The sequence below is a fragment of the Mustela nigripes genome, chromosome 6 (assembly GCF_022355385.1).
Source record: "Mustela nigripes isolate SB6536 chromosome 6, MUSNIG.SB6536, whole genome shotgun sequence".
Taxonomy (NCBI): Eukaryota; Metazoa; Chordata; class Mammalia; order Carnivora; family Mustelidae; genus Mustela; species Mustela nigripes.
The window spans coordinates 83,450,011-83,471,115 of record NC_081562.1 but is presented as its reverse complement, the minus strand read 5'-3'; the positions used below and the strand labels follow the sequence as shown (position 1 = coordinate 83,471,115).

Genomic DNA, 21,105 nt, shown 5'->3' with positions numbered 1-21,105 from the left:
TTATTTGTGGAGCATAACAAATAGCATGGAGGACCTGGGGAGTTAGAGAGGAGAAGGGAGTTGGGGGAAATTAGAAGGGGAGGTGAACCATGAGAGACTATGGACTCTGAAAAACAATCTGAGGGTTTGAAGTGGTGGGGGGGTGGGAGGTTGGGGTACCAGGTAGTGGGTATTATAGAGGGCACGGATTGCATGGAGCACTGGGTGTGGTGCAAAAATAATGAATACTGTTTTTCTAAAAATAAATAAAAAAAGAAAAGAAAAAAAAATCTCTTTAAATCTTATAAAACATCTAGTCTTACCCTGATTGCAACACCAGCTGTCACTAACTGACAGCTGCTTGCACTTAGTCCACTATTTGCACTGACTACAAATTGTTTCTGCCAAGTAATGCCCATTGCCAACATCTTGCCTTTGAATAGTGCTTTATAAATTTTACACCATATGCTTATATTTTTACTTAATTTATTCCTCAGAACAGCTTTTAAGAAAAAGAAGAACAACATTATACTAATTTGATAGATGAGGTTAATGCTCCGATTTATCACCCAGAGGCACAGCCAGAATTAAAAAGCAAATCTTTTGGTTCTTAGTTTAGTGCCATTTCTAGATATCTTTGTGCCCACTCTTTAACTTAGCACAGTCTTTTTAATTAAAATTTTCCTACTTAAAGAATACATATGAAATCATTACCTCCTTGTAAGGCCACACCTTCCATCCCCCTCAGCATCAAGGACAGCAGGATTTAAGTGTAAGCCACAGATCTCCTTAAGCCTTGAAACCACTACCACTCATTGCTAACCTGATTTAAGGGACCCTCAGAGCCTTGGCACTTCTGGAAAGACAGTCCCTCTAGCCTTAACTCCATCCACAATAGAATTGAAAAACGGTCCACAGAGCTCAGCACAATTCTGTGACACCCTCATTCTACCACACACACTTCATCTACTCAATCCCAACCAACACTTAAACCTCATCCCACCTTGGACAAACTAAGAGACCAGTTTCAAGAAGGGGGTTATAATTAAAACTGATTATCCACTTCCCCCTGAGAGAATTAATCCCATCATGTCCTATATCTCTGTTTACAACACTCACCATAAGAGTCCTTAGCGTCCAGAAGATCCCTCAAAATAGAGATTCTTACCCTGTTACAGTCCCCTACATTGCCTAATTTGAATCAGACTTTTAACTCCCCAAACAACCTCTAAGTCCTTCCATTGTAACCTTTGGAATTCAGGGTCTGTCATCAACAAAACCCCCTTTCTATAAACTGAAGGTTTGTGTCTCCCCAAAATTCGTATGTGGAAAATTAATTTCCAATGTGATGATATTTGGAGGTGGGGCCTTCAGGAGGTGATTAGATCATGAGGACAGAGTGCTTATGAATGGGATTAGTCTCTCTTCTAAAAGAGACCTCAGAGAACTCCCTCACACTTTCCACCATGTGAAAACACAGTAAGAAGACACCTGAAAGCAAGTTCTCACCAGACACTGTCAGCACCTTGATCTTGGACTTCTCAGCCTCCAGGACTGTGAGAAATAAATATTCATTGTTTATAAGCCACCTAGTCTACAGCCAGAACAGATTTGGACATCCCTATATCCTTCAGCCTCTTTGATAGATATTTCTTTCTTCTCCTTTATCTAGTCAAAACTTGGCTGTCTCTTTAAAAAGCATGCTTCCCATGCAGTCATTTCAAGAGCTGGTTATTTTTATTCCTACAACTCACATACCAATACTTTTCCAATGATAAGCTTCAATCCATTAGTGGATTGTAAAATCAATTTAGTGGGTAGTAAGTAGAAAACTTTTAAAATAAGGTAACAGAACATAAATCAACAGCATATACTGCATATAGTTAAGGTATTATTTTCATGAAACTTTTAACTTTATAAATGATTGATGGTTTTAACTGTATAAATGATGGTTTATTTCTAGGGCTAGAAATAAAGTGTTCTCTTCACTCTTCATTGCTGCCTCAAGTACCATTTCCCTCCTTCCTCCATAAAGTGCCTTTGAAGCTCTTGCCATTAAAGCATTCTAACAGAACGCTTCCTTCTTATTATCACCTAACATATCCTGGTCATTCTCCTTCTTTCATTAAAGCCTCCCTTTGCCCATTGTCAACATCTTGCCTTTGAATAGTGCTTTATAAGCCTCCTTATAAGAATATAGGCCTCAGAAACACCCTCCATAGCCCCATCATCATTCCTGGTGACTTCAATATCCATGTGGACAATTCCATCTTGAGCCCTGGGTTATATTGCACAAGTGTGATTATGAAAATCCTTAAATATTTTCATAGTCACTGGTGCCTCCAGAACAAACACTACCAGCTACACCCATTTTGATGGATCCATGTTCATGCTAGTACTGGTAGTTAAATACTTTGAATATTAATAATTCAAATACTTTGAATACTAATCCTGCTGACACAAGGAGTCCCTTAGCTCCTTGGCTTTCTCTTACCTGAAATGACCTTGTCCACTATCTTGGCCACTCATTCTCACAGTCACACTCTATACCTAGTTATTACCAACAACTGCAACCCCTTCCTATCTCCAACTCAAGCAACCCACTCTGTGATCTACACCTTCAAATCATTCCATTCCAACCAATCTGCCTACCTCCTTAAGATTCTGGAATAAAACTGATCTTTCATCCTATCTTTGCATTGTCTATCACTCTCCCAGAGTTCTCTTTTTACCCATTATGTAACTTCAATTCTTAGGTCTCGTAATTTATTGAATTCTTACTATGCATTAAATTGCTTATACGTCATCTCATCCTTCACAACAACCCCACCAAGTAGGTATAATGGCATTCATTTTATTGATCAGGAAACAGGTTTATATATATAAGTCTGCCCAAGATTATAGAAAGGGGGAGTTTCTATAATTTTTTTAAAAGATTTTATTTATTTATTTGACAGGGAGATCACAAGTAGGCAGAGAGAGAGAGGAAGCAGTCTCCCTGCTGAGCAGAGAGCCCAATGTGAGGTTTGGTCCCAGGACCCTGAGATCATGACCCAAGCCTGACACAAGCTGAAGGCAAAAGCTTAACCCACTGAGCCACACAGGTGCCCATAGAAGTTCTATAACTTAAATGCTTATTTACTTAACCATACACTAGGAGTAAAGAGAATTTATTTCTGTGAGTTGTGAAGATCACATATACAAGAAGCACTTTGTAAATTGTAAATTGCTGTCCAAATGTTAGTTATACTTATTAACTACTGACCAGGGGGCCCCTTACCCTTTCATTCCATAGGAGACCTAATAATCTGAAACTTCCCTCAATCTTTTTCTTTTCTTCTTTTCCTTTGTAGGACACAGAGGAAGTAAACAACTCCACTTCCCTGTTGACAGAAATTTCATTTCTGACATAAAGCTTCAAAACTTTAAATGAAAGAAAATGGTGGTAGATTCTAGTTATCAATTGAAGATATGGTTTCATTATGGCTGAACAGGCTTTTATAAGGCAAGCTGATAATTCATTACATTCAACTAATAAAGGAACTTATAACACAATCTTAATTGGTGAACACCTGCATTGCATTTTCTTGTTCAAGCCACAGTAGAACAGGAGTTCAGAAAGGAAGAAGCCAAGGCTGATAGACAAGAAACTGAGTCTCTTGAGGTTTTTCAAAGACCTATAGAGAACTGGAAACCTTAAATGTCTGAGAATTCTCCCTGAGCCTCAGAAAGAACACTGCTGTGTCCTAAGAACTCTGTATTCCATACAGTAGAATCTGGTTATGGGCCCAACTCATCCCATTCTTTTGTTCTGAACTCTGTCAATAGGACAGCCCCAGCCCACCAAATTTCCTTAGAATGACTTAATTAGAACCATCAGGTATATCACTTCCTTATAACACTAAGTATAAAGACTCCCAATTACTTGACATGACAAATAAAAAACCCACATTCTGATCTTTCTATCAATTTCCCCATCTCATTTCTCCTCTACTCTATATAGACATCCCCACATCTGTGTTCTTCATCTCATAGGACGCGATAACCTATCCATTTCTGCCTTCTGATTCTATCCAAGATATTCTTCCTATATTTTGCCATCAAAATTGATGAAATTTTCCACCAAGAAGTCTTAAAAAGATGGAACTATCTACTTGCTGTTCACTGCATATTTAATTACTCTATCTTGTAACATTATATAGGAGTTTGGACTTGTACATATATTACTGTGAAGGGAAAGGTACTACTCTGGTGCACCAGGTTATAAGTCTTAGGCCAAGGCTCAATTCCTAATTTTGCTTTTTGGTTCACTTAATACTCTTGAACCATGCTGAGATAATATCTACACTTTACAGTTTGTTAACTGCTAGGTAAAGAGGTGGTGCATCAAAGCATAATACAGAGGTATTTTACACTTTTTCCTTGTGATGTTTTAAGGCAAAGTTCTGACATAAAGCACATTTACTAAATATTAATGCCCCATTATCATGCCATTAGGCTAAAGCCTATTTTACTTCCCCTCACCCGCCCCCACTGTCTTTTTTTTTTTTTTTTTTAAGGATACAATCTTACAATGATTTCTTTCCCAAAGAAGAAGATGGAGAGCCTGGTCTGCCTCTCCCATATATCTGCCCGCTTTCCCCAAATATCTCTTTTAAATAAAGTCAGGTATAGGTGCTTGGTTAAGTTCAATTTAACATTGTATGGCAGAAGCAATGTAAGTGTGCATTAAACCCCACTTCCTTTTCTATTAGGCATAAGAATTTTACTTCCAAGCTACCCCTGCAGTTGGGTGACTGGTGACTAGAAAATGTGACTGCACACCTGAATTTGGACTAAGAGAATGGGGTAAAAATGATGCATTCCACTTTCAGGAGTGGCCCCTGATATCTCCAACAAGTCCACTACAGCTCTCCTCCCTTATCTGAGGCACATAGATTAGAAGATTCCAAGGCAACCAGTGATGGTGGAGCCATAAGATAGAAGCTATGTCCTTCTATGATAGCAAGGAGCAGACAGCTTACCCACTGGCCCCAATTAACCCACTATACACAGACTTGTATGGAACAAAGCCTTTATTGTGTTAAACCACTGAGACACTGGTTTCGTTAGCCTACCCTGCTTAACATACCCTGTATTTATCAACAGTGGTAACATAAATGAAAAGAACCCCTAGATTTAGTTCCAGGACCTGAGATATAAATCCTGGCTGTACCACTCCCCCCCATGTCTTATTATCGGTTCTAGAATATACTCTATTCCCTTTCCCAACCTTATGTCTAGCACATTCTCTTCTTTCTCATTAAGGAGCTCTATGGAGCTCTCTCCACTTTCCTCCGCCTCAAGACTTCTGTGAGGCATTCTCTGACTTCCCTCCCATACATATTTATTTCTTTGTTCCTAGCAGCGCAGAGTATATTCCTCCATTTTAGTGTCTCTTACATTTGATTGCAAATATTTGTTGACTTGTGTTTCCAAAGACTGAGTCCTTGAATCCACAGACAATTCCTTTGGGATCTCTGACTGCCAGCATTTAGTTACAGTGCCTAGCACATAGCAAAAAAATAAATTTTTATTAAAGGAATGATTGTCACCTATGACCTTAAGTGAGTCATTTACTTTTTAAATCTATACAATTTTACAAAATTGTTGTGATAATGAAATAATGTGATTTGTAGATTCTAAACAGATTCTAATGGTATCATGGTTTCTTCTGTTTTGTAGTCCCTGCTCATCTTTTTTTCAAATTCATCTTAATGCTTCGCTCGAGGTAGCTCTATCAATAGAAAAATAATGGAAGCCACATCTATAATTTAATAATTTCAGTACCCATATTTAAAAAGTGGAAAGAAGTAGGTGAAATTAGTTTTAATAATGTATTTAACCCTATATATGCCAAATAGGCTTATTAGCTCTTTGACAATTTTTGTTAATCAGTCTTCTAGACCCGGTGTTTGTGTTACAACACATCTCTGTTTGGACTAGCCACACGGCGAGCGCTGAGCAGCCACATGTTGGCTAGTGGCTCCCGCAAACCGGACCACGGGGCCACAAGGCCTACTTCAGACAGCCCCGTCTCAGGGAGGTCAACCTGACTATCCCTCGAGCGGAACGGGTGGCTCGTCCTCAAGGCTCCTCAACCCCCTATCCCTGCTATCTGGAAACGTAGCAGTCAGTCAAGCTCTTTGAGGAATTCCAGACTGTTGCCTGAGAATTCGCTCTCACAGCGACTGTCCGGCATATAACCAGCGGTTATTAAATGTCGGGATAATTAATGATCCCGTGTGCAAAGAACCCCATGGGAGGCCGAGTGGCCGGGACCGAAAATGTCAGTCAAGTAGCAGGAGTGGGCGCCGGCGGGCGGCCTCCGTAGGCGGGACCCCGAGGCCTGGGCCCGCAGGGTTCCTCGGCAGGCGGGCGCCCAGATCCGGGGCTGGGCGGGAAGGGGCGCGGGGGGCGTGGGGGCCGCGGCCCGCCCACGCCCCCTCCCCCACGCCGCCGCCGCTGCTGCCGCCGAGCCCCGGAAGCGGGCGGGGATTTCCTGTGCCCGCCCCACCCGCGCCCGCCCGGCCGCCGTCTCCGCCCGTCGCTGGCTCCGCGGCCGCCGGCTCCGACGAAGCCGAGGGCGGAGGGGAGGGGCAGGCGGCGCCCAGGAGGGAGGCACGGGCCGCAGGCCAAGCGGACCGGGGTGAGTGGAGCCGGGCCGCTGAGAGTCGCGGCTGGAGGGAGGGACGCCAGGCTGCCCGGGGCGGCGGGTGGGGGCCCAGTCACCCATGGGGTGGGAGGAGGATCGACGCGGCCTCCGGGTCGCTGCCTTAACCGGGGGTCGGCCCCACTGACATTCTGTGCCCGCCCCTCGCCCTGGCTTCCCGGTCCCCGGCGTCGCTGTCAGGCCCCGCGGCTTCCCGCCGCTGTCACTCGCGCACAGGTTACCCCGTGGCTCCTTTCTCTTGACTTGCTCTTGCCCCCGTTCACGGGAAACCTGTTTTCTGACCTCACTTCCCCTGCCCCGGCACTGCCTCTCTCGGATTCTCTGAAATTTGACCCTCTCCGGGGCACTGTGACAAGAAGAAGGGGAGCGGCAACCTTACTCCGGAGCGGGCGCCCGTCCCGCCCATGCCCCACCCGGGGCAGAGGGCAGGGTTCCCTGACGGAGCGCGACTCGCGCCTGTGCCCTTGGGCTGCTCTTTTTGCTACACCCTCCTTCCCAGTCCAACAGCGCCCGCTGCAAAAACTTCTTTCAGCAGGTGCCCTGACACTCCGATATGTGGGGAAAAGTGGGAAGTGGAAGCCTTAGAACCCAGACTCCAGTAGGCCTGGGAACATCCTGGAGCTAGGAAAAACCTAGTTAGGGCTGACACCCTTAACTGTCCAGGTGCTGACTCTGAGAGAGTGAACATCTTAGGAAATGCAGTGTGAGTATAAGTACCCACCCCCTTGTTGCTGAGATTTTTGCCAGCCCTTCCACAGGTTTTCTGTCCGTGCTCTGGAGAGGCTCACAGCTAGCCCAGTATGCTCTGCAGAAACAGGCTTCCCATCAAGGGACTGTGCTGCTGGGGAACTGGAGAAATGAGTTTGAGACAGGTGTCCAGGTATTAGATGTAGGTAAACCCTGAGGGAGGATATTCAAAGGGCGCTTGAGAAGCAAAATAGATCTTCAGTGAAAAGAGGGAATTGGTGTCTTATGTGTTAAAAATATGGCAAACACAGGGGCTGGAATTCAGAAGAGAGAGCTAAAATGGAAGTTTCCCTTTATTACTTTATTGGGAATTTTCCTTTCTCATGAGAAATCTCTAAAAAGGAAACCTCCTAAGCCGGGAATCAGTCCAGGATGCTCCCATGAGGCCCTGAGACTTCTTTGGACTTCTGAGATGAAAGGGTAATTTGTTCCCTTCCTGTGCATTGGTCTTAGGGTTGCCACCTACCTCTTCTGTCAAAGACAAATAGGCAAGAAAATAAACAACTTGACATCTGTCATTACCTGTCCAGGGCTTCTAGGTTCTTGCAAATGTTACTGAATGAATATGAGTGAGCCAGGATAGTTAACCAAGGTTCTGACCTGTTTTGGGAAGCCTTTCACTGGCTCTGATTTCTTGAGTACTTTAATAATAATAATCTCTCTCTCTCTCTCTCTCTCTCTCTCTCTCACACACACACACACACACACACACACACAACAATGTTGTCAAGCAGAAAGGACTCCATGCAGTCTCACAGACTGTTTCTCTGGGAGAAGTCAGGGAAGCCCTTGTCACAACACATGAGACCTGTTCTGACTCCTAAGGTTTTTAGAGAAAAGTCCACAACCTGGTCCTGTGCACTACAGGAATAATAAGACTTTTTTTTTTTTTTTTTTTAATCTAGAGGTGCCTGGGTGGCTCAGTTGGTTAAGTGTCTGCCTTAAGCTCAGGTCATGATCCCAGGGTCCTCGGTTAGAGCCCCTGCTTAGCTTCTCCGCCTGCCCCTCCTCCTGTTCATGCCCTCTCTCTCTCTCCCCCCTCCCTCTCTTTCTCTCAAATAAATAAAATCTGTAAAAAAAAATCTTTATCTCATCTAAATCTCTTCTTTTGCAATCAAGAGATTAGATCTATACAGAGCTATAAACCATTTCTCTTTCTTGGTAGCATCATTAATCAGCTTTTTTTCCTAGAGAGGAGAAAACTATGTCTATTGTTTTTAACTTCCCCAATGGCCATATTTCCCATCCCTTTCTCCACTTTTGTTTCTTCTGATGAAACATATTCTGGCTTCTTCATTCCTTTCTTTAAAACTGAGTGTATTTTTCTAATGAGACGTGAATAGTTCTTTCCTGTGTCTCAACTCACAGGATTGTTAATTCACACACTGAGATCATGTTAGCATCAACTATATCTCCTTTATCCAGTCTGGTTCAAACCCTTTCTGTTCTTTTATTACTTTTCTCAATTAGACATCAACTCCTCACTGACCAACAATTTCTCCTGTTAGGGTTTCTTTGGATTTTTACACCTGCTTTCTGAGTTATTGGTCTTTCTACTACATTTCTTACCAGTTCTCATTTTCTGCATCAAAGTAATAGGTTATATCTCTTTGTTGAGACTTAAGTGAGGTGTCATTTGGTTCAGTCTTATAAAGGAGGGGTGTACTCCTTACACACACACACACAGACACACACCTTTGACTGGATCTTCTACGTTCAGTAATTATTTCATTTTGAACTAATTGATGAGAACGGGATTTGTGGCAGATATTCTTATATGTGATTATATCCATTTTTGTTGAGTGTAAGTCAGGGCACATCACATCCTACATGTGTCCAGATTGCTTAGTTTATTGTATTTTCAGTGGTTGAAATTAAATGAATAGCTTTTCCAGGATTGTTCTTTTTTTTTTTTCCAAATGAAGTTCGTCCAGCCATCAGAGATATTCTGTTTCTGCAGTGTAGTCCCCAAAATAACTATTAGTGACTTTGCTGTTTAGCACCTGCTCACTTCTGAGTTCCCTTAGGAAGCTTGGCCCAGGCTTAGTTGATTGGAGCACACCAAACTTTTAAAGTTCATCTGCCATCAAGCTCCTCTTACCCAGTTTTATCTTTTTATCCCTGAGGCTGTTCTCCATAACTCCCTAGGAATATCACCCCTTTCCATTTTTAATGGGTGCAGCTGATAATGAATTTGTTCCAGGTCACAATTTGGGTTTGCAGCAAAAATGCTCTCAGAACAGACAGCAGTCCTGGGGACAGGATGGGAGTCAATGAATGTCCAGCTGGATGGAGCAGAGCCTCAGGTGGAAAGGGGAAGCCAAGAAGAGGGGCCATGGAGAATAGCACCAGGCCCACTGGAACACCTGTGCTGTGACCTTGAAGAGGAACCACAGTCCCTTCAGGAGAAGGGTGAGAGCCTAGACGGTGTATGTGTGTTTGAGTACTGTAACCAGTACCAGGACTAGTCCATTATTCCCGACTTCCTGGGCCTTGGTCATAGGAATATAAGGAGCTCCTGGATACTGTAAACCATAAAACTGGGCTTCTCCCATTTCTTGCATGATCACTCCCTCCACATGCTACAAGTGCATGGTTAGTGGTATTGAATGTGGGAGACAAAGGAAGTGACAACAACTCCGATTACTGTTGAGAACACACCCAGTAGCGTGCACTTTACTAGGTGAAAATTTTATTCAAATAATATCAATTCAAATCACAGCTAGTCTAGTAGAGATGGCTGACATATAAGCTTTACTAAAAAACACCTAATACCCTTGCAGAACATTTTGAGTGAAGGTCTCTTCCATTATGTGTGTGCATTTGAGTTTTACCAATGGGCATAGATATAGGAAAATGTGACCGTTCAGCTCCTCTAACATGGGGCCCAGGCTTTCATTGGGAAAGGGTGGATGGTCCATTTCTAGTGGTTCCTCTTTCTTCTTTCCAGCTCAGTCAGCTCCCTGGGTTCCTGCCATTCCCCAGGAGGGGAGCACCGGAGATTGGGAGATGGCAGCTGCACTTCTTGCGGCAGGATCACAGGTGGGCTGTCTGCTTCCCTTGGCCTCTCCCAGGGTCTCATCATTGCTGCCTTTCTGTAGCCTCGGCATCATCCTATTGATTTGTTATCTCACATGTTTACTAATGGTATCTTTATCTTAAAACTAAACAGATTCTTTCCCTTTCTGGGCGCTTATAATATCCTTGAAAAAAATAAGTGGCATGACAAGAAGAGGGGAATTCCTAGAGGTCATTTTTAATGGGTGGCTGTCCCATCCCTAGAGGGATTTTAAGAACAATTTATTAATGTCCCTTAAGAAAAAAATCTGGAAAGATTAGGAAAAGAGGATCTGAAGGAAGCTTAGAAGAGCATAAAGTAGGCAAGACTGGGTGGATAATGGGGCATTTATGGAAAAGAAGAGAAGATAGAAAGATGGGGCAGAGCCAGAGAGAGAAAATAGGTTTAGATTCAGCAGGCAATGGGAGACCCATGGAAAAAAACAAAATGGTAGTAGTAGCTACAGCTACACTCTCAAAGTGCTTACATGCTTGCGGTTCTCTGAATGTTTTAGGTATATTAACCCAATCAACCCTGAGGGAAACCCAATTATGCCCATTTTACAGATGAGAAAATAGGGTAGGAAGAGATTAAGACACTCGTGTAAGGACAGACTGCTAATAATGGCAGAGTTAGGAGTCATTTGGCTCAAGAATTGGGCTCCTACCCACTACACATGCTGTCTCAAAAGGTAAGGGTGAGGCACGATGGGCAGATGGCAAGAAAGAATGTTTTGTCTATATCATTTTGTGATAATAGAAGAGGAAAGGTCAAGTGGTTAAAGGAGAGGCTAGTACTCAATTTCTGCAATTAAAAGAATAAGGCAAGTGAGAAAGACTGGGCAGATACCTGTAGTTAAACAGAGGAAGCAATGAGTTCATCGTACTTCCAACTTCCCATGGTCCTAGTGGGAAACTCATCAAGAGACATTATCTTCACTCACTCATTGACCATACTTTTGCCCCTCTGCTTATCTATCTTTCACCAAAAGATATGCCTTTCCCAGGGACCTCTGGGAAATTCTTTCTCTAGATGTTCTCATACCCTCTCCTCTAGTACTTCAGCCTGTTATACTAGGATCACATTTTCCTTAAGGAACACTTACTAACAGATGATGCTACATTTTGTTTCAGGGCCTGGTGACCATCAAGGATGTGTCATTGTGCTTCTCTCAGGAGGAGTGGCGGAGCCTGGACCCTTCTCAGACAGACTTTTATGGAGAATATGTCATGCAAGAAAACTGTGGCATAGTGGTCTCTCTAAGTAAGCATGATCTCCCCTAGCCACTTTTAAAAGATTATACACTGGGAGGATCAAACCATCTGCTGCAGAGCTATCAGATAGTTTCTACCTAGGGTTCTTGGCTGGAAATCTAAGCTTTCATCAGAGAAGGAGCATTAAGGCTAATCCAAAGAGAATGGAAATGAGGTGTCATTTCTTAAAAACAGTAGCAAAATAATGCTGAATTGTGGAGAAGAGAACTTTAGGCTCTTCTTGGTTGGGAATTGGGAGGTTCTTACAAAGCAGAGAGAAGGACATTTAAGTGATAGAACTGAGTCCTTGGAAACTCAGCAAGCCATCTAGGATAAGATGGGAGTGGGGCTAGGAAGCTGTGGTAGGGCTAATTAAGTGAAGTTAAGGACAGTTGGGCTGGAAGTATTTGAAATTTGAGTGGAAGGGAACAGACACACTAGAGAAGAGAATATGATTATCTAAAAGAAAGAAGAGGGATTTAACAGAATTGGGGACATGAGAAAGGCCTGTATCTGGCCTTCTTTTATCTTCGGTTCCAAGGAGTAATCTAGGAAACAGCTTCTTTTCAGAAATAGAGAATTACAGTTGAACTCATTGACATCTCTGTTTTCCTTCTCCATGGGCAGGATTTCCAATTCCCAAACTGGACATGCTTTCTCAGCTAGAAGGAGGGGAAGAACAATGGGTCCCTGACCCCCAGGACTTGGAGGAGAGGGACATCCTGAGGGTCACATACACAGGTAAGCATCTAGAATAGACTTTCAGCAGCTGCTTTCAGCCCTCTTGGGGTGTTAACATTATGTGCCCATCTAATCCCTTCTCTGCTCAGTGAGTTACAGGGTCAAAAAGTGTACAGATCTTTTTCTCCAAAGGCAAGAGAGTGTAGCAGAAAGGTTTAGAAGGCAGGATGTAGAACCAAACTGTGGACTTGAATCCAGGACCACACCTGGGGACCTTGGAAGAGTAATTAACCCGTTTGGTTTCCTCACCAGTAAATTATTGTGAGACTTAAATATGTTAACAGAGTAGAACAGTACCAGGCACATAATAAGCACTCAATAAATGTTAGTTGTTGTTGTTGTTATTGTTGATGTTATTGTTTAACCTCCCACCATTGTGGAGATGCTTTCCAGAGTGTCTCTAGTATTGCTGACAGGTGATCACTCATCCAGTAAGGATTGCAGCACATTTCTTAACTCTCCATTTATGCTTAGGCAGGAAGATGGAAGGAATTGTAATAAATAAATAACAACAATAGCATAGACCATTTACTAAGTGCTCACAATGTGCAGGTATTATGCTATCTATTTTATAACATCTGTCTTACAATTACTCCCATTTTACAGAAGAGGAAATGAAGGCTTACAGAAGTTAAGTGGGAAAGCTGAGGTTCAAAATTGGGAAATCTGCCTCCTAAGCCTAGGTTTTTAACTTCTACACCTCTTGCACTGTCTTGTACAACATTAGAGTCTGTTCTCCCAGCCTTTGTGGGGTGAGGTTGAGGCCCTAACAAGAGTCAGACAACCTTACCTGTGACTTGGTTCCCAGAATACTCTCTTGTGACTCCCCTCTTGGGGTTGGTATTTTCCCTTCTCCACAGGAGATGGAAGTGAGCATGAGGGCGATACCCCTGAACTAGAAGCAGAACCTCCCCGAATGTTATCTAGTGTGTCTGAAGATACTGTTCTATGGAACCCAGAACAGGATGAGAGCTGGGATTCCATGCCCAGGAGCTCCAGAGGAATGCTCCTGGGCCCACCTTTTCTTCAGGAAGATAGCTTCTCAAACCTTCTATGTAGCACAGAGATGGATTCCCTTTTAAGACCGCACACATGCCCCCAGTGTGGGAAACAATTTGTGTGGGGCTCCCACCTTGCCAGGCACCAGCAAACACACACTGGGGAGCGGCCCTACAGCTGCCTCAAGTGTGAAAAGAGCTTCGGGCGAAGACACCACCTGATCCGGCACCAGAAAACCCACCTACATGACAAGCCCAGCAGGTGCTCAGAGTGTGGCAAGAATTTCCGATGCAACTCCCATCTGGCCAGCCACCAGAGAGTGCATATGGAAGGCAAATCCTGCAAGGGTCAAGAGGTTGGAGAGAGCCCAGGGGCCAGGAAACGGCAGCGTGCCCCACCAGTGCCAAAGTGCCATGTGTGCACTGAGTGTGGGAAGAGCTTTGGCCGACGGCACCATCTGGTAAGACACTGGCTGACCCATACTGGGGAGAAGCCCTTCCAGTGCCCTCGCTGTGAAAAGAGCTTTGGCCGTAAACATCACCTGGACAGGCACCTGCTGACCCACCAGGGACAGAGTCCCCGGAGCAGCTGGGACAGAGGGACATCTGTCTTTTGAAATCAGTTTCTGCTGCAGCTGTGGTCACATCTATCAGCAGCTGGTGCTACCAGGAGACTCTGCCAGAACTGCCCCTCTCCTGCACCCCAGTGGCCAGAATCATGATCCCTGGCTCCATCCCTAGAAAGAGGAGGTTCTAACATTGGCCAGACATTTCTTACCAGTTCTGTGAGATAGCACATAAAATGGAGTTCTTTGGGCAAAACTTTGAGGAAACAGTGCTTACTGCATGGGCTGATATTCAGCCCTAGCCCATTATCAAGGGTACCACTTGAGAATCAGCACTTTATTGCTGTGGTCCATTCTAAGTGGTTGGAACCTATGCCATACCAGTTAAATATTTGAGTAACACCTTTGTGTACTGTAACTATTCTATCCTTTCTGTATATAGAGAGGAAGACCATATTGGTATATTGAAGGCTCTAAGAACTTACGTGTACAGAGAATTGTTAAACACTTCTAACGCAGTGTTTCCTAAATGTGTTTGACCTCAGCGTCCTTTCTGTCTCATATCCCACAGAACTGGTGACTTTACGAAACACACTGGTGAACACTGGGTTAGAGGGTAATGAGGAAACAGGAAAGATATAGTGAGCCCCAGAGCCCCCCCCCTTTTTTTTTATCCAAATGAAAGCTGAGGGGCAGACCTCATTCCTGTGTGGGTCCATCACACTTACCCTGATCATCCAAATATACATCCACACCTCTTACTATCCCCTACTGAAAAATAGAAATAAGAACTTTTCACCCTCTTTTTCCAACTCCCTTCATCCTTCTCATACATATATCTAGCTGAGAGATCACACTACAATGCTAAGAGATGGACTTATACCCCCCAAGGAACCCAGGCCCGCACAGAAGAAAAAAACTTTATCCCCTTGAACAGACCCCTCTCCTCTTGACTGTGTCTTTTTGTGTCTATGTGTATCTGTGTGCAGGGTCATTGAAGAGAGCATGCAAAGTGCAAAGTGTACAAGCTAGATTTTCTAGGGGCTGTTTTCTGGGGATGAGTGTAGTAGGGATTATATGGGATTTTTGTTTTGTTTCAAGATAAGAAGTAAACTGAGCAATTAAGGGAGCCCTCATGGAAAGGGTTAAGTGATGGATTAAGTTGTGAGAGTTGAAGTGTAAAGCCTTCCCTGGTGTAAGTGAGATCAAGATAACTGTGGATATGTATGTCTAGATCTAAATCTCTGGGCCACAGATTCTTTTTGTCTGGGAAGAGAGAGAAAGACACATCCTCAGAGAGGTGAGCTGTTTCTTGTCTGTTTCAAGTAAGATGCATATAGAAGCTTTGTGCTTAGTGGATTTCTTTGTCTTGTTTTAGTGCTGAGAAATTAGGACAGGAATTACAATGCTTGGAGGTTGTTGTCCTCACTCTTATTTGACCTTGATTGCCTCATCAAGGAAGCGGTTTTTCTTGAGGATCTCATTCTTCCAGAAACAGAACTTTAGGGAAAATGGCTGTGGTTTAGCTTTTAAGCTGACAGTGGGGACGGGGTAGTGTTTTGGGTTTTCTTCCCAGCTCTGGGAAGGAATCCACACTAAGACTCTTAACTCCAGGAATTGTATAAGTATTCTAGCATCTATTGGTTGATGAGTTGTCATTGTTTTGCTTTATTGATAATGTGTTAATACCAATCTTTTAAAAACTTTCTTATATATAAGAGCAGTTTGGGGTTAGGAAGAGAAAGGAGCAAAGCAGATGAAAGTGGGATAATTTCTCTTCAATGCTTAGATTCTGGTTTTTCCTTAACACACATATTTCTCAACCACAATTGGTGGAATTAACCAGAGAGACAAGAGGAAGTAAGCTGCAACAATGTAGTTTAGTGATTGTCCCATTTGCTTAGCAAAAACTGGGTGAATCACAGCTCCTCAGAATTCTGGACCCAAATGGAGCTGAAAATAGGATCATTTTGATGACTGGGCTTAGAGTGGATATGACTCAAACAACCCAGCCCACACCTCCATTTTTCCACTCAGAGCCCCTTTCCTTCTTTGCCGGGAATACACTTCTCTTGCTTATGTTCCTGCATATGGAGCAAAATGGCCAGCCCTTTGTAAGGTCCTCAGAGACAGCAGTATTTTAGGATTAGTATTGGGAGATACCCCAGGCTGTAAGAGAGTATTGGATTCCAGTGGGAAAACCGGACTACACCATTTCTTTTACCCTCTCACTGTGCCTCATTCATTAATGCAGATCAGCTCTGTGTAAGCAATGGTTCCGAACCTGTTTTAGATCACAGACCCTTATGAGACTCTGATAAAAAACAGAAACTCACTTTTGAGAAAAACAGACATTAGCAATTCACTCTGTTTTATATATACACAGTTAGCAGGTTCAGAGCCCATCCATGGAACCACTAAACTGGGGTCATGGGGAATTACCGTGACCCAATATGGTCATTTATACATTTGTGTCAAAAATTACAAGGCAAAGATCACTATTTTAAGGACTAGATATGAGAGGCAGTAGGGTATAAAGACAGAGTCTAGTCTTTAATGACTAGAAGAGTATTGCTGACATTCTACTCTATGTTTTTTCTTAAAAAAAGATGACATGCTGACAAATGGAGCTCCTCACAAACCTTGTTTTAAAGACTTGTGGGAGGTGACTCTCTCTACTATCAGATCACACATCTTAATAACCAAATGTTAACCTCCAGCTGTTGATCTGTTTTAGTAATTGTAAGGATAGCAAGTGAAGCCCCCAAACTGTGAGTGCTGTCATAGCACCCAAATGAAAGGCATGATGAGTCTAAGAGCTTTCTGCAGAAAGGACATCCCTTCAGGTCATTTCTGGTATACCACTGTCTTCTCTACCTCAGTCCAACACCACTTCCCTTGGATGAAAAATAAAATAAGCAGCAGCCATCAGATGGGTGAATAGATTTGAATGATTTTTCCCACAGGGAATCAGCTTCAAACTCCCATCTTTCCCCTAACTGGCTTTGCCACATGTCTACCCTATCCCCTTTAAATAAAAAAAAATTAAAAAAAAAAAAAAAAAAACTGTCTCTGTGTTCTCTCTGGGCAAATATAAAATGGAGAAACCCATCCTCAGGAACCCATTATCTTTTCCTTCTCTGGACGAATATCCTCCCCTTTGCACCCCATCAAAGTATATCTGCAGAGAAGCCCTTCAAAGCATTAACTTTTCCCAGAGTTATTTACATCTTAAGCCTTAACACAGATGTAGAAGTGGAAGGCAAAAGTTTTCCCTTGTCAAAGTGATGTTATACCTTCGGGGAGCTAAAGGGGTGATAATTTATGACAAAAATCTTTTCCTTTCCTGCACTCCTACACTTAAACCACTGTTTCCTTATTTCCATCAAGGGCAAGGTGAGCCCTGACTCAGAACCAGAGGTGCCAGAGAAATGTTTTTTTCCACCTCTGTTCAGATGAGTGGTGGATGGGGATGAGTGGGGTTGGGCAGTAATAGAAAGGTGAAATCTATTCCTTTAGACCCCATAGAAATCCTGAGCTGGGAAAATTTCCTTCTGTTCCTTGGAGCATTACAGGAGGTCTTAGGTCTCAAAATATGGTCTCTGTACCAGCAGCATCTACATAACCTGGGAACTTGCTTTAGAAATGCAAACTCTCAGGCTCCACCCAGACAAGCTGAATCAGAAACTCTGGGAGTGGAGCCCAGCAATCAGTCTTCACTTGCCTTCCAGAATATCTGATATACGCTAAAGTTTGAGAATCACTGGCCAGGAGATTCAAATTCCACTTCAATCAGTGGTATCTTACCTTCTTCAAATGGAGAGAGAGGGGAATCTTTACGCCCTGTGGTCAGATTTATTTTCTGCAACCCTTCAATACTAGTTTCTCCTCAGTTCTGGTTCCATTGAGTCCCCACCCTCAAATTAGTAAAAGGAGTGGGTTAGTCAACAATTTTAGAGACTGTGTTGGAGCCATGCCAAACTGTGGTAACTGATTGTGGCTAGAGCTTCGACAATGGACACTAAGGATTCATGGGTCGTCCAGAAATCTGAAAAGACAAAAAGGAGCAGATATCTCAAAGAAAGGAAAAAACATTGTAAAACTGAAAAACCAACATCCAAAGAAATAGTCCTACTTTGCTATTTACCTGGTCCTTCTCCTGGCCTAGTACGTTGGCCTGGAGGCATGCAAGGTGAACGTTTACCTCAGGATAAGAGAGTAAGACCAGCTCTCCCAAGCCCTCCAGACTCAGGATTGCATTGGAGATCAATGAGGTACCAAGCAAGGGATTCCAAACCATGATATGGCCTACCCTATGGGCAAGGGCAACGGAAGCATTGGAGAGCCACACAAGAAAGAACGAGGCTCATTTAATAATATGTGACACAAGCAAGATTTGAACCCAGACTCTGTGCACCAGGTAGAGTTGTAATCATTTAAGCCATGGCACCTATGTAAAAAATGCATTTCCTCCTTTGAAGATTCTGTCCAATTCAGGCTGCAGGAGGGGACCTGTCTTGCAGACCCTGGTCACTTTACCTCCTCTAGCTCCTCTCCAAACCAAACCCACGAGGACAGACTGAATTGACTATTACCAACCCACCACCCCTGTGGGGCTCTCCCAAGATCAAAAGGTTGGAGTTTGGGAGAGGTCATCAGCCCCTCTTCTCCAGATGAAGAAACCTGGCTACAGTTTTCTTCAACTACAGGCCGCAGGGGTCTCTCTCTCTTGCCTTTCCAGTCACTGCCTCCATTTTCCCAATAAATGGAGTTCCTTCTCCACTCTTTGCTCCCACTTCTCTTTTTCTGTTGGTGTGATTTGGGTTGGGTTTTTTATTTTGTTTTGTTTTGTTTTGCCTGGGGAATGCCTCACCTTCCCAAGGTTATTGTTCTTCTACTATCCTTCTCTATCGCAGTTAACTCTCTTCAAGCTTCTAGCCAGTTCCATTCTACCAAGCCCCCTATCCCTCTGCCTGTTGTCCAGTTTGTCAGGTTTAAGCCTACAAAGCAGGGTCAATGACTCATACTTCCCACTTTGTTCCCTCAAATCCTTGGCTCAGCTCTAGCAGCTCAGCTGCCATCTCACCACTCTGCATCTCTTCCTCTCTCTAATCTCTCTCTCCCTCAAACTCCCTAACCTGGCCAATGGGTTGTCTTTACTGCCAAGTCTAGGCCCTGCACTCCATTCCTGCAGGCTCTCTTTCACTTGATGTAGCTTCCAAAGTGGATTTCTACTTTTTGCTACTTTGATTTACTCAGTCCCTTCCTGTCTCATGGTTTCTGAGAATCAGTCTCAATTCTATAAACCATTTTGGGCCACCTCACTACATGCCAGGCACTGGCTCTTTCAAGCCTGGGAGATCAAGTATGACCACAGTCCCTGTACTCAGCATATTCCTCAGCTGAGCCCTTCCCTGGCACCACTTTCCTGCCATGCCTCACAATACTGTCACCATGGCACCCTCATACAGGAAGCCTTGGAGGTGTATGCCCATTTGCTCTCCAGCCCAACTACTCTGTGCCTGCCAGATTTCTAGTTGTTGTCTGACTTGGTTCCCTCTGATGGACTGTGAATTTCCCATGGGTTACCCCATTGGGGACCTTTGTCTGTATCCTTAGGGTCTCTAATATGTTCCTATGGTCCCTGTCAGTTGAATAAAGGTTGTATTGGCTGTATCACTGATTTCCTCTCTCAGTCTTCTCCTTTCCTTTTCCCTCCATTCTCAGCTTTTCTCTGGTAATCAAAAGGCTGCAACAGAATGGGGGACAGCAGACAACTCTGGGGGTATTTACACAGCCAAGCATGAGCACTTTCACTGCCCCTCCCCAAAACATAAACTTTGAGATGCCACAAATTAGGCCTCCCCATTCCCTCTTGATGTCTCAACTTCCAGATGTCCCTTCCCCGTTAGCTGGTCTTAACCCAGTCTGAAGATGGGGGAAGGAGAGTGCTGAACAGGACTAGGCTCAGGTAAGGCAGGTAAGGGCCTAGGGAGCAAATTTAAGGAGGCCCTTCATCTCGGGGTCATTCAAGTGCTGACTCTGCTCTTGGGAGCCCCTTAAAGTGGTAACCAGAGTCTAGAGACTGAGGTGATGGCAGTGACTGTGACTCGACCCCTCCAGGCAAATTTACAATAATTGGAGATGTGGGGAGAGGCATGCACAGTTGGGGTTAGGCAGGAGCTGGGTCCACCAGCTCTACCACCTCTACCTTTGTGGTAGAGGAAGGGCATATAACAGAGGATATGAAGAGAATAAGGTAAGAGAAAAAAAATAGTGTTGGTGAAAACATGGGAAGCTGGCATGGAAACTGCCAGCTTCTGATCCACTGACACAGCCTTCCACCTGTGGAGTTTCCCGGGGTGTGGGGAAGTGGGGAAGGAACCCCTCCTCAGGCCTTGAGTGCAACCCAAAGGCTTTGCTCTTCCTCTGTGGGAGGTGCCGTCATGGAGTTTCAAGCCTGCTGGTTAGGGGATGAGCCGCCTCTACAGCTCCCTGAGCACCAGCCTGGCTGTTCTGGCACCTACCTCGGTGCTTCATATTTCCCTTTGTTCTTGTGTTCACTCCTACTTCCCCCCCAGTCACCTTGAGTAATACTCTTGACAAGTCTCGTCTTTACCCTAATCAAAAAGGGGAAGGAGTAACATAGTGGTGATTGTTCACTGAGGCCCTTGTTCTTTTTTTTTTTTCTTTAAATTCAATTAGCATATAGTATATTATTAATTTCAGAGGTAGAGTTGTTACTCATCAGTTGTATACAATACCCAGTGCTCATTACATCACATACCCTCCTTAATGTCCATCACCCAGTTACCCCATCCACTCACCCCATTCCCCCCTCCAGCAACAGTTTGTTTCCTATGATTAAGAGTCTCTTACGGTTTATCTCCCTCTCTGATTTCATGTTTTCCTCTCTTCCCCTATGATCCTCTGTTTGTTTCTTAAATCCCACATGAGAGAGATCATAGTGTAATTGTCTTTATCTGATTGACTTATTTTGCTCAGCATAACACCCTCTAGTTCTATTCATGTCGTTGCAAATGACAAGATT

General features: G+C 43.8%; 1 protein-coding gene across 2 annotated transcripts; it reads left to right on the top strand.

The window, feature by feature from the left end:
• The first annotated feature begins 6,534 nt into the window (after positions 1 to 6,534).
• ZNF641 (zinc finger protein 641) lies at positions 6,535 to 17,358 on the top strand. 2 transcript variants are annotated; one of them, XM_059402997.1, is made up of 6 exons: positions 6,535 to 6,667; positions 9,642 to 9,850; positions 10,389 to 10,480; positions 11,630 to 11,759; positions 12,377 to 12,490; positions 13,351 to 17,355. In XM_059402997.1, the coding sequence occupies exons 2-6, from the start codon at positions 9,667 to 9,669 to the stop codon at positions 14,103 to 14,105; spliced, it is 1,275 nt and encodes a 424-aa protein (XP_059258980.1). In that variant the 5' UTR covers positions 6,535 to 6,667; positions 9,642 to 9,666; the 3' UTR covers positions 14,106 to 17,355. The 2 variants fall into 2 exon arrangements, with proteins under 2 accessions (XP_059258980.1, XP_059258979.1); XM_059402996.1 differs by lacking the exon at positions 9,642 to 9,850 and having other exon boundaries at positions 6,616 to 6,667; positions 13,351 to 17,358.
• The last annotated feature ends 3,747 nt before the right edge of the window (positions 17,359 to 21,105 follow it).